We start from the raw sequence: 11,505 nt of genomic DNA on the forward strand, positions 1-11,505 counted from the left end.
ATATCCATGTCTTTATATGATTTAATAATCCAGAAATCGGGTTATAGAAAGTGAATAATAAACATTTAAAAACCTTTGAAGGGACACAATTATAATGGATGACACTTCCATATGTTTCTGCCCAAGAGGAAGTTATATCTCCTTTTGTATTCTTTTAATTGGAGCCAAATTAAGCAGCATTGTAACTCGGTCTCACATGTACACATGTTTCTGTCTCCTGAATAAAGGATTTGAGAAGGACATGGTGGGATGGAAAAGACAGATCTTTTTGATCTAGATTTCGGACTAGGCACGAAAGTACATGTATTTTTGAAGACTGACAACAATGGTATGAATAACCTCAAGGAGCTTTCAACAGTTGAAAGCTTCTTGATAAAATGAAGTATTCAAGTAAGCATTATGAAGCACAGTGAAGCATGATTTGAAATGTAGTATATTTATTATTTTTCTGTACAGCACAATTAAAATGACAGCTACACTTTTCTGTTGAACACTTTTATATATGCAAATATCCTTGACATATTTCTCTTATATTTCATATTTCACACTTTTCAATCCAGCTTGTGTATGGCCACTTCCATGATTTGCACTATTCTTGGCAACTATTTATTTCTTATAGGTAGGAAAATGAGAAAAGGCCCAGAGGAAGCTTTCATGTGGTGATATCATTGTTGTCCTTTGTTGTAGATATGGAATCATCTTTTCTACCGTCTGGACCATGTCTGGTATCATCACTTCTTGTGTCTTCTTCAGAATCCTCTGTTGTCTCTTCTCCCCAGTCGGTATCCTTGTCATAACCAGGAGGAAAGACCCCCTGCTGCTTCAAAACATCTTTTGGCAGAGTGTCGTCAGGTTTGAGAACGAAACTTTTCCTCTCTGGCAGACCGACGGGAAGAGCTATCCTCCAGTCTCTGGTGGTGTAAAACTTCAGTAGAATCTCAAACACTGGGAGAACAGGAAAAAAAAAAGAAATCAGAGAAATTTAGACCTCCAGGAGTTGTTTTAGATTTTGTGAATGTATTGGAATTGTATTGCATGATCGTGGGGGAAACACCCGATTGAATTACGTAGAATGAACTATGTATTGACTATACTCTGTATACGACTGTATGATGTAACTTACTGAGGCGCAAACTTTGCTGGTAGACTAAGCTTAGTTTAATGACATATCTTGTCCTATCTCTACACTCTTACTTTTGTGTGTCAAAGTCTAACTTTTTGTCTGTCATGAGCAGCAAAATTCTGTCAAATGACGGAAGACAGACGCATGCTAAAACACTGGGTATCCCCCACCTTGGTTAACTGTTAGGATGCTGTTGCCCTTGCTGCCGGGTTGTCTCTGCATGAACACATCGATGGGGAGTTTGGCAGTCTGTAAACCCTTTTCTGTGGCCTGTGTTATGGTCACATTCTGAGGGAAAAATCACAACATTCTTTAATAGCAGGGTAACAAGAATATCGCTCTGTTTATCTGTACATGATGTCTTTAAACCATGAACTGTTTGTTTAAGTGGCCAGGTGGTCTAGTGGTTATGGATGTTGACTTAGAATCTAACGGTTCTGGGTTTGAATCCCTTGCAAGTCACAATGTTGTGCATCTGAAATACATATACCAGTACATGTTTTTCTATCAGTTGTCGAGATAAGACTTACCTTCTGTACTGTTTCATCCACGAGTCCTCCAATAACATACACCTTCTTGTCATCCAGCTCTAAGAGATCTGAAAGAACAGAAATTTAGTACATGATGTGTATTTCCAAACCCCCTCTGGCAGAATGTATTGAAACTGCAGTGTGATATACATGTATACATGCACACACACACACACACACACACACACACACACACACACGTACACACACAGACATACACTTGCACATAAAAAGTGAAGAAAAGATGTACCATTTGGAGAATCTGGAGAGAGGTAGACAATGTCTTCTTTCTCAAACACTTCCAGAAAGTGCTTTGAAGTCTGTTCAATCTGTGAAAATATCATTGACAGGCAGAAATCAGAACAATCTTCACCCACTTACTTATTTATTCATTTATCTATGAAGATTTACAACATTAGTGGAAGGAATTGACATAACAGGTAACTATCACCTCTTCAAAGATGTCAAACCTGAGACAAGACTGTAAGGTTTGAACATGCGTACTCATTTACACCTGAGTGAAGTGAGGAAAGTCATAAAAAGTGCCTTTCCCCAGGGCACAAGATCGGTGACATTGGGCAGGATTGGAACCCGGGAACTCTTGGGTCTGAGCAGAACACTCTACCGTTACACCACACGATGCCACTTATATTTATTATTATTATTACTTCCGATCCTCCCTGATCTATCGACAAGATATGCAAACTCTTCATAAACCAGCTCTAGTCAAAACAGTACTTCCACCCCACAAGTACACAAGTACTCAAAAAAGAGTGAACTAACCCCCAGGAAGTGTTGGAACCCTTCATTCCTGCGGACACACTCCCTGTGGAGCATGCCGTCCTGCATCAGACTGGTCAGGTACACGTGGAAGGGACGTTCTGACAACTTGTTGGCGCCGTGAACTCGACCCACCTGGCCTGCAAGTCGAGACGCTTCCTGAAAGGACAACACAATCCTCCATGAAGTAAGAGCTATAGTTTGGTATCCTTAGGTGAAGATTTACACGACGTGAGTATCTTCACTGCACTTCCCTAAATTAGGGTTTGTTGACAGTAATACAGAGGAGTTGTGAACCTGTGAACATGCACACCTGTGAACATGTACAAGACCACAATACTCTGCCACGGAGGTCACTGAGATAGTGCACTTGATCATATCAAATTTGTGGACATGAAGAAACTTAGTACTTAAACTATGATTGCAAGGTGACTCACTTGCTGAAATAGCAAAATCAGATATACTTTTTTCTTTAATTTCTTTTTATGGGGGCACACCCCAGTTTCTCACTCCCATTGGAACCTATAGTTAAGAGGCCTTTTTCACGGACGCCGCACGGCATGAAGGAAATTTTAGCCAAGAATGCAACCTATATGGAAAGAAAACGCGTACTCTACTGCCAAATATATCTCATTCTAAAAGAAATCCTAACACTAGGAAAAGCACAATAACGGTTATCCTGATGCATGTCGACAGCCCCTGGTAGTGACGTCATCAGCCAGGCCGCCTAGGACGCTTCACCGTTCCCGGCCTCGGAGCGATACCCGGAAGCGAAGATTCGCCGACCAAAACTAACCCAAAAGAAGCTATTAGGGTCGCACTTCATGGCAACGTTGAGCTGATTATACCACAACCCTCATACACTAATTAGCTTGGCACAGAAAAACCCTTACTCCAAAATAAACAGGGACTACAGTGGACCCCTGTCGCGGAAGAATTGGGTTGTGCACCGTTAAATGAATAGAGCAATGTTGACAGGAGACTATCCTTGACAAACTGAAGGAAACAAAAATTTGCTCTGTGATAAAAGTTCATTTCAACCCACCTTCTGTGTCATCTTTTCTCCAAAGCTCATGTCTAGGACCACCTTCAGTCCTTGCTCCGTGGCCCTTGTGAGCTTCCTTCTGATACATTTCTGACGTTCTAGCTTGCTCATCTGCCCTTCCCTGCTCGATGCTGCAGTAACAAGAAATCAGAGACTTCAGACTTTTGGGAAGTGTTTTGGATATCCGTGAATATATTAGAACTGGACTACATCATGTCTGTTTCAAGCTTACTAAAAAAGGTACTTTTCTGGGCAAAGTGCAAACAGGACTTGGTAGTCAATAGTATGAAAGTACAATGTAAATGTTACACAAGGTTAAAAGCTTGATTAACAGCACCACCTACCTGCTGATGTGGGTAGTGCAGCACCCTCTTGCAGTTGATCTCCAGCTACTTTAGCGAGACATTCCAGCTGCTACAATAAGTCATTAATGACATGAATATTAATCTAAGACATTTAATCCCAATCAAGTACACATTTTTAGTTTCTCTTATTAGTAAATCACACATCTCACAACTTATTAACATTTCCAGTTTATGGCAGTTACACATACAGAGTTACTTATAAAGTATATGTTATAATGTTATAGTACAATTGTGGTACAGACTAGAGAATTCAATACAGATATTTGTGCAGATTACGTCTGGAAAAGGTCTTTCTAATACAATTTGCTGCATTACTGTAAATGCAGAAACTTTATTGGAGGTTTCATTTTCACAGTTTTCACAAGTTGTATTACTGTAGCACAGAGTTGTATCAACTACATATTTCAGATCGTAGAAACCCCCCTTTTCCCTTCCAACCCTGAGATTTAATTATTGTGAAATTAAATACGTTTACGGTACTTTTGTTCTTTCTTTCTTCCTCTGTTGAGACTCCTTCTTTTTCTCCTTCCTGTGTAGCCGACGGTTCTCTGTGATTCGCAGGTACTTCAGTCGCTTCCTGCGCTGTCTTTTCTGCAGGAAAACAGAAGCGAACAAGAACCAGTTAATACATTTCTTAAAAGCTAATTTTCGTGGTTGTGTTAGTCAAATATTACCCGTGCAATCACAGCCTTTTATGGCGCTGACTTGGTGCAGGGTTTACAATCACATAATACACATGATAATGATGACACATATAACATATTCGCCAGCCAACAGTCTGGCACCCAGGCTATTAAAGGCCTTGGTAGTACATACTGAGAGATGCTCCATCCCTGTTACAGTTTCTCCTTCAGTCTCCATCTCTTCTAACTGTGCTGTACCATCTTCCTCCTCTCCATACAGCATCTTTCAGTAAAAAAAAAAGAAATATTAATTATGGTGAATGTTGTTTTCTCATTGGTTTGGTTTTTCTTTTAATGCCCACAATCATGATAATGATCATTCTGGCATACTCATTTTCACCTTGAGCGCAGTGAGGAAAGTTGTGCAAAGTGCCTTTCCCAAGGGCACAAGGTTGGTGACATGGCAGGATTTGGACCCAGAACCTCTTGGTTCTGTTTCCAAATGCCTGTTACGCCATTCGACCCCACTCATATCACTGTTCCTTTGGACAGCAACTCTGAATTAATTCTTAGCTGAATAAATGTGCATGTATATTCATTTCAGGTAGGTTATTATGATGGGATCTTGTTTGATACCTAAAAATTTATTGCATTGAAGTTCACTGTCATTGTCATACATGCAACTCTGAGAACTTGCAAGTCAATTCAAGCCAAGTTTATTGCACTACAATATTTAACAGGTACAATGTAAGGCAAGGTGTTGTAGAGAACTAAATATACATACATGTAGTAATTATAAAAAAAAAGTCTACTAATACAATCTACACATTGACTGTAAGCTATACAATATTGATACAAGACACAAATAATATACAGTGTAAGGCTAAACTTGCTACAAGATTATATGATCTACTGCAATCTATATATGCATAAATTATTAATTGTAACTTATATTTATATCTACTATATAAATCAAGTATCAAGATATATGTATGTCCCCCTCCCCATAATTTGAGTAGGGCAGGAAAAGTTCAAGATTTTCTGCGACACATCAAAAACTAAACTCATCCGTAGTATCCTCAAGCTACCTTACACCCATCGCCGCCCATTTACTACGATACACACTTACTTTCGGACTCAGAGACGACAAAAAACTATATTTGTTGTGAAAAATTTAAAAACACATGGGGGCAGCCATTTTTGTAAATGCATGCTGGGAAATATTCAAAGTTTAACAGGTGAAAGGTCAATGAACCGGAAATAACCCCGCTGTTCCGGGCAGCGGAGCCACCCCCGCTGATTACTCTTACAGGACGTGAAACCGCAGAAAAGTAGCGGACCGTAGAGCCTTCGGGCCTGAGGGATAGTCGGTTCAAAACCGCAAATAAAATACCGCTGGGAGGGAATTTTCAACGGCACTTGAACTTCACGTTGTCAACAAACCATCTGGATCCGGTGAGTGTACATTAAATCAAGATTTAACGTAGTTTTAGGCAATGTTTTGGTAATCTACTCCAGAGCTCGGTGGCCGCCTGGTTTCGGGTTACAATTTTTCGCCACCTACTAACCCACTAGCTTTGCTACACTTGGTGGCAAATTTGGGGTATTTTGTGATTTCATAAAGGGTGAGATAGTACAGATATTTCTTGTTTTTAACATGTTCTTGTCTCATTGTGATTTTCTTAGCGTTGTGTTCGCAGTATGATTTTTAGACTACTCCAACTGACATGTGGTTATACTGACAAGTCCGGACAAAACACACGCAACAAGTTAGGGATTATGCATTTCGTTCCAAATATCGTCTATCACACTCGTAACGCAGAGATCATTGTACCAAAAACTACTGTCAAATTCTCCTTGTGTTCCCTTTGGGAACAGAATTAGACTCTGTGTGTAGTATTTATTTGTTTTGGAAAGGTTTGACCTGTGTTTAGAGGACCGTTATGCGAGTGTTTTTTCTCTCGAGTAGGGGTCAGAAAGTGTCCCTCGCCGGGACCACACTTCATTCATTCTCTTCCGGCCGTCCCAAATATCTAGGATGCCTTTTTCTACAAACTTCTTTTCCTTTTGTATCTTGATACAATGCCTACTTAGCAGGACATGTGGCTTCAACAGGTATTTGTGAAAAAAGAAGGCAACTCCGCTAGCGTGGAACGTCGTGCGTTTCAACACTTTCACGCACAGGTTTTTCGGAAAAGAAGTGTTGTTTTCAAAAACAACAGTTCGTGTTTTATCGATGCGGAAGTGAGAGAGTCAAGGGACAGTTGCCTTGGTTGAACAACATAAAGTGTGTGCTTGTTGTATTTATCTATTTTAGTGGCAAGTACTAGCTAGGGGCTTGGGATACGTTAGATTTGGCCCAAGATAATGGCTTATCAAGACACTTAATCTGTGTGTTTAGTGTCCCTATCATCTACTGTTTGAGGACTGTCATAATGGCAATAGAACTTAGAAGTATCTCTTTTGTCTCCTTTGCATTCCTTTATAAATAGGCACACCCCAGTTTATTTTGGGTTTCTATTCCAGGCTCAAGTCTAGCCAAGTCTTGAACTTCCAGTGAATTATTATTCGGAAGCAAATAACTGTATCTTACTACAGGATGGAACTTCATGGAAGGATACAAGACCAACTGGGTTTTCTATCTTCGACTTCTCTAATTTTTTAAAAAATTGGTAAAGTGCACAATTGAATTCATGTCGGATAAAATCCATAGAAAAGAAAATTTGCTATAAAAATTTGCCGTATTTTGTTTTTTCCTTGTCAGTGATATCCCTTCAGCTACAAATACAAGACCAACTGAGTTTTGACTTCTTCAACTTCTCTAATTTTGGTAAAATGCACAGAAAACTCATTATTTTCATTTTAAAAAATGATCCACAAGATTGGGAATTGTCTTGTAGGATAAAAGCCATAAATAAGAAACTTCCCCATATTTTCCTTGTGACCAGCCCTCTGGGTTGTACCTCCAAGGAGCCCAACCCCCAAGTGTGTGATCAGTCTTGGATTTAGCAGACCCATGTCACCTGGGAAATTATAAGAACACAGACCTCCAGAGCTGAAGCCCACATGTACAACAAGTCTGGACTTTGGTCTTTCATCAAAGAAAAACCTGTCTTTAGTGAAGATAAGTTTTCATAAGACCAATATTTTAGTTTTTGTGATCACTGTGGCATAAGAATATTGGTATTTTAATCTCTTAAGTCTTCTTCAGTCTGGTCATTAACACATCATTTCTGGACAATTAGTAGAAAACAATAGGTGTGAATCACATAATGGGTTTTCCCTGTGGGGTGTGAACTGTCGGAAATGAGTGATGAACTGGTAGTATGTCCAGGGCAAGTTGATTTTTTGACGTCTTTGTCTTCACACAAACACATGCAAACAAATACACATCGATAGTGATGTACGAACGCACACACACACAAGCACACATACATACCCACAAACACTGGTTTAGGGTCGGTGCAGGTCAGACATCAGAAATACCTGCACAGTTCAAATTTTACCTGCACTAACCTGCATATGCAGGTGGTATTTCTAACCCTGCACTTGTAACTTATATGTACCTGTTTTGTGCAGTTGAGCTATAGAAGAATTGTTTCAACTGTGAACTTGAAACACTTCTAAAACCTCCTTTTTCCTCATAATGTGAAATAAAACCATCTCGAAAGTAAATGTATGTACAGTATCTGAAACATTTTTCAAATTTCAACAAAGTAGTTATCATCTTCCTCCTTTGTTTTGAATTGTATAGTGTAACAGTCTCAAGAGGCTACACTTGAATTTCAAAGTCAAGTGTTGTCGAATACCCCAAGTGGTCCTCCATCATTGCCACCTCCCTTACTTTCCTCACCCTGGGAATTTCTAAAAGGCACTTGACCCTGGGGTCTTATGCCCTCTGGAGTTACCATACTATATGTATATGTACATGTATTACTACAGCCTAGGAAAAATAATTGTGTTTCTGTTTTCACAACAGACCCTAGCAAAACCATAGACCCTCGCCTTTTTTGGGGGGGGGGTAGGCTGCTGTCAAGATGATAACAATTTTGATCTGACTGAATTTTGAACCCTTTGAAAAGCTGTTTCAGAAGCAAAATTTCTTGATTGTCATTTTAATATTGCAGATTGGTAAGCTAAACAGGAAGCTGACTTGGTCTTGCCCAGTGTGTTACAGTAGTAGAGATGCGGGCATTTTGATTATGCATTAATTAGACATTCCCTAGATGTGCTATGTGTGTATGGAACAGAAGGTCTGCATTTGGCAAATGCTGTCCCACTTGTGCTAGGAGTATTTTTGCTGCATCTGTAGCATCTGTCTACATGTATACTGCAACACACTTGCAAAGAGGATCCAGAGTTAGAGGGGCTTCAGCATAAGGTAGGACTGAGGTTTTGCTATAAAATTATAATAGGAGTTTGTATTAGAACATATTGAAGGGATGAGAAGACAAACTGATTATGGAGAAAGTTTTGATTATTATAATTTCTTTGATGATATATAATAATATTTGCAATGAAACATTGTAGTTTGAGCTGTTTATAATGATTGTAGGGTGCACAGTTGAAGTCCATTGCTTTTTTTGTATTCTTACTTTTGGGACAGAAGTATTGTTTTAGGGTGGTGCTGGATTATGGGGAGTTTGTATGTATCTTGTCCAGTGCAGGGAAGCAAGCAAGCAAGCAGGGAGGATTTGTAAGTCAGTGGGCAGAGATTGGGTGTCAGTTGATTGACAGGGTTGTGACCTACATGTAACATGCCTTGGTGGAAGGATGTGGTAAGAGGTTGCCAGGAATGTGTACTGTGTAATCATGGTATGAAGCATAAGCCATAGTGTGATATGATTGCAGTAAGTTACATTATAAATCCATATGAGTAATAATCAATTCTATGATGTAATTCAATCGGGTATTTCCCCATGATTATACAATACACTGTTCCAATACATTCTAGACACATGAAAAGGTGTAGATACATACACAACATGTAGCTGACAGGAGATGCGATGACTTCCATTAGTGCACATGTATCTCCCACCCGGATATTACCATGAATAATCCCAAACAATACTTCCCAGCCAGTAATGCTGGTAATTAAGATGAAAGCACTGTAAAATTCCGCCTCCTAATGGCCTGCAGTAATTTGGCCAGAGAAGCCACTTTCACAGATTGGATTTTCTAAGGGACTAATTATCAGATGACCTGGAATTTTTTTCATAACAGTACATGGACTATTTCTGGAATGTGTCATACACAAGTTTGAACAATACTTTATTTTGTTTGTTACTACAAATTGTTAACTTCCTCTGTTTTTATTCCAATTCTTGACTATCTGATATATATTGGCAATCTTGTTGCAACAATGTGAGATTTTATCTTTGAATATCAATTTATTTTAAAATGCCAGCAGATTGTTTGTGATACAACTTTTAGTTTATGTTGATGGACTGATAGACTGTCAAATCCTTTGTCGGATTCATCTCTCAAAATGATCTTGCTGTCTAATATATATATGTAAGCTGGTGTGTTACGCCGAAGGGCGGGTATACTGGCTATACTGCTCTATACTGATAATATGTTATGTAATTCATGATTTTTTTTCGCAGTACTTTTATGTTTGCGGTTTTTGCGAGGTGGCAGGTAAGGTGGTCTGTGTGGTTAGTGTTATTTAGTAATTAGACTTAAACCCGATTTACAATGTATATGCAGGCAAAAACCTGACAAAACTGGTGTGCTATGCCTAAAAGGTGGCTTATAAGTTATGTGAAACAAACGAACGATGATTGAAAGTTGAAAAGTTCTAAGTCTGGTTCCCGCAGTACTTTCCAGTGGAATTTTGGGTTTGCAAATTTCTTCTCTTCCCCAAATCATGAAAAAATCATGGAATGTGGATTCACTAAATATACATAGAAACCTTCCAGTCCAAACTGTGATGCTAAAATGTAGTGCTCTGAAGTGGTCCTCTCATCAACTCCCCCAGGGAAACATCACTCCCTTTACCCTGATCCTATTATCAGGGAGGTCTGAATTACCTGCTCCATTCATACTGTAAATGGCCACTGATGGGCTAGTGTCCGCGGGGAATACCTGGGATTGTGGTATTGTTTGGCCTGGCTGGGTCATACCAAAGACTTTAAAAATGGTACACACTTCATTCTCAGCTTAGCACTCAGCACATACATGTATGAGATTGAAGAGTATGGAAAGGTCAAACACACAGCACTACCAGTGGACCAGCCCCCTGTTGTAGTGCCTTGCACAGCTGTGTGTCGCCCAAGGGCTACGAAATGGAGATGGGCACCACCTTACCCTCGGCATAAGAGCACGGGAGACCTTCCTTCCTTCCTATTGTTTGGCCGCGGTTGTTTCTCGGGGTTTGCCATACTGCTAGGTGTGAGAGCTGTGTGGCATTGGGGGGTAATGGGGCAGTTGATGGAGCTATTGAGCAGCTAATGTAGGAATAGTGAGGTGTGAGTAAAGCTACTTTCACTGGGCACAAATTGATTTAGATGGATTGGTTGCAGATTGGTTGTGTGTAAGAAGCTAAGATGTACACGTATGAAACGATAGTGACTTGCTTTTTTATCAACAGTGATTCTTAATTCTGATTTGCTACTGAAAATATAATGTGCTTTTCTAACAAAACAAATTGTATTAGAACACCTATCTTTGCTATAACATAACAAAGTTGTATATTTTTTTTGACATATTGCTGGAAAACAGGGCTTATACTTTTTGTAAATCAATACATGATTTACAAAAAGTTGTTTTACCTGTACTTATTAGATGAACACCCGGCATTTGTTCTTGCTACTGTAAATACATTTACTTTTGCTGTTGTTAAATTTTTGCGGTAAGAGGGAAAATGAAGTTTTCGTGTTTGAATTTTCGTGGTTGAAACAGTTCTTAGTACAGTAGAACTTAATAAAAACACATTCAGTGTTTTGATTTTGTGTTAAGAGATCACCAGAAAAACTGAAAATAAAGCCATTGCAAAAGTTGCTGTATTTACAGTAATGCTTTACAGAAGTAGATTATA

The 11,505-nt window shown here is 39.2% G+C and overlaps 1 protein-coding gene across 2 annotated transcripts; it reads right to left on the reverse strand.

Moving 5' to 3' along the window:
* Positions 1-499: 499 nt before the first annotated feature.
* On the reverse strand, positions 500-5,680 carry LOC109482345 (tRNA methyltransferase 10 homolog B-like). 2 transcript variants are annotated; one of them, XM_019785028.1, is made up of 10 exons: positions 5,596-5,680; positions 4,660-4,749; positions 4,324-4,434; positions 3,823-3,889; positions 3,479-3,609; positions 2,437-2,592; positions 1,904-1,982; positions 1,654-1,721; positions 1,294-1,411; positions 500-945 (listed from the first exon to the last, which is right to left on the reverse strand). In XM_019785028.1, the coding sequence occupies exons 2-10, from the start codon at positions 4,747-4,749 to the stop codon at positions 653-655; spliced, it is 1,113 nt and encodes a 370-aa protein (XP_019640587.1). In that variant the 5' UTR covers positions 5,596-5,680; the 3' UTR covers positions 500-652. The 2 variants fall into 2 exon arrangements, with proteins under 2 accessions (XP_019640587.1, XP_019640586.1); XM_019785027.1 differs by having other exon boundaries at positions 503-945; positions 3,823-3,892.
* Positions 5,681-11,505: the final 5,825 nt, after the last annotated feature.

This window comes from Branchiostoma belcheri, unplaced genomic scaffold (assembly GCF_001625305.1).
Source record: "Branchiostoma belcheri isolate BF01 breed outbred unplaced genomic scaffold, Haploidv18h27 scaffold6, whole genome shotgun sequence".
In the NCBI taxonomy this organism is placed as follows: Eukaryota; Metazoa; Chordata; class Leptocardii; order Amphioxiformes; family Branchiostomatidae; genus Branchiostoma; species Branchiostoma belcheri.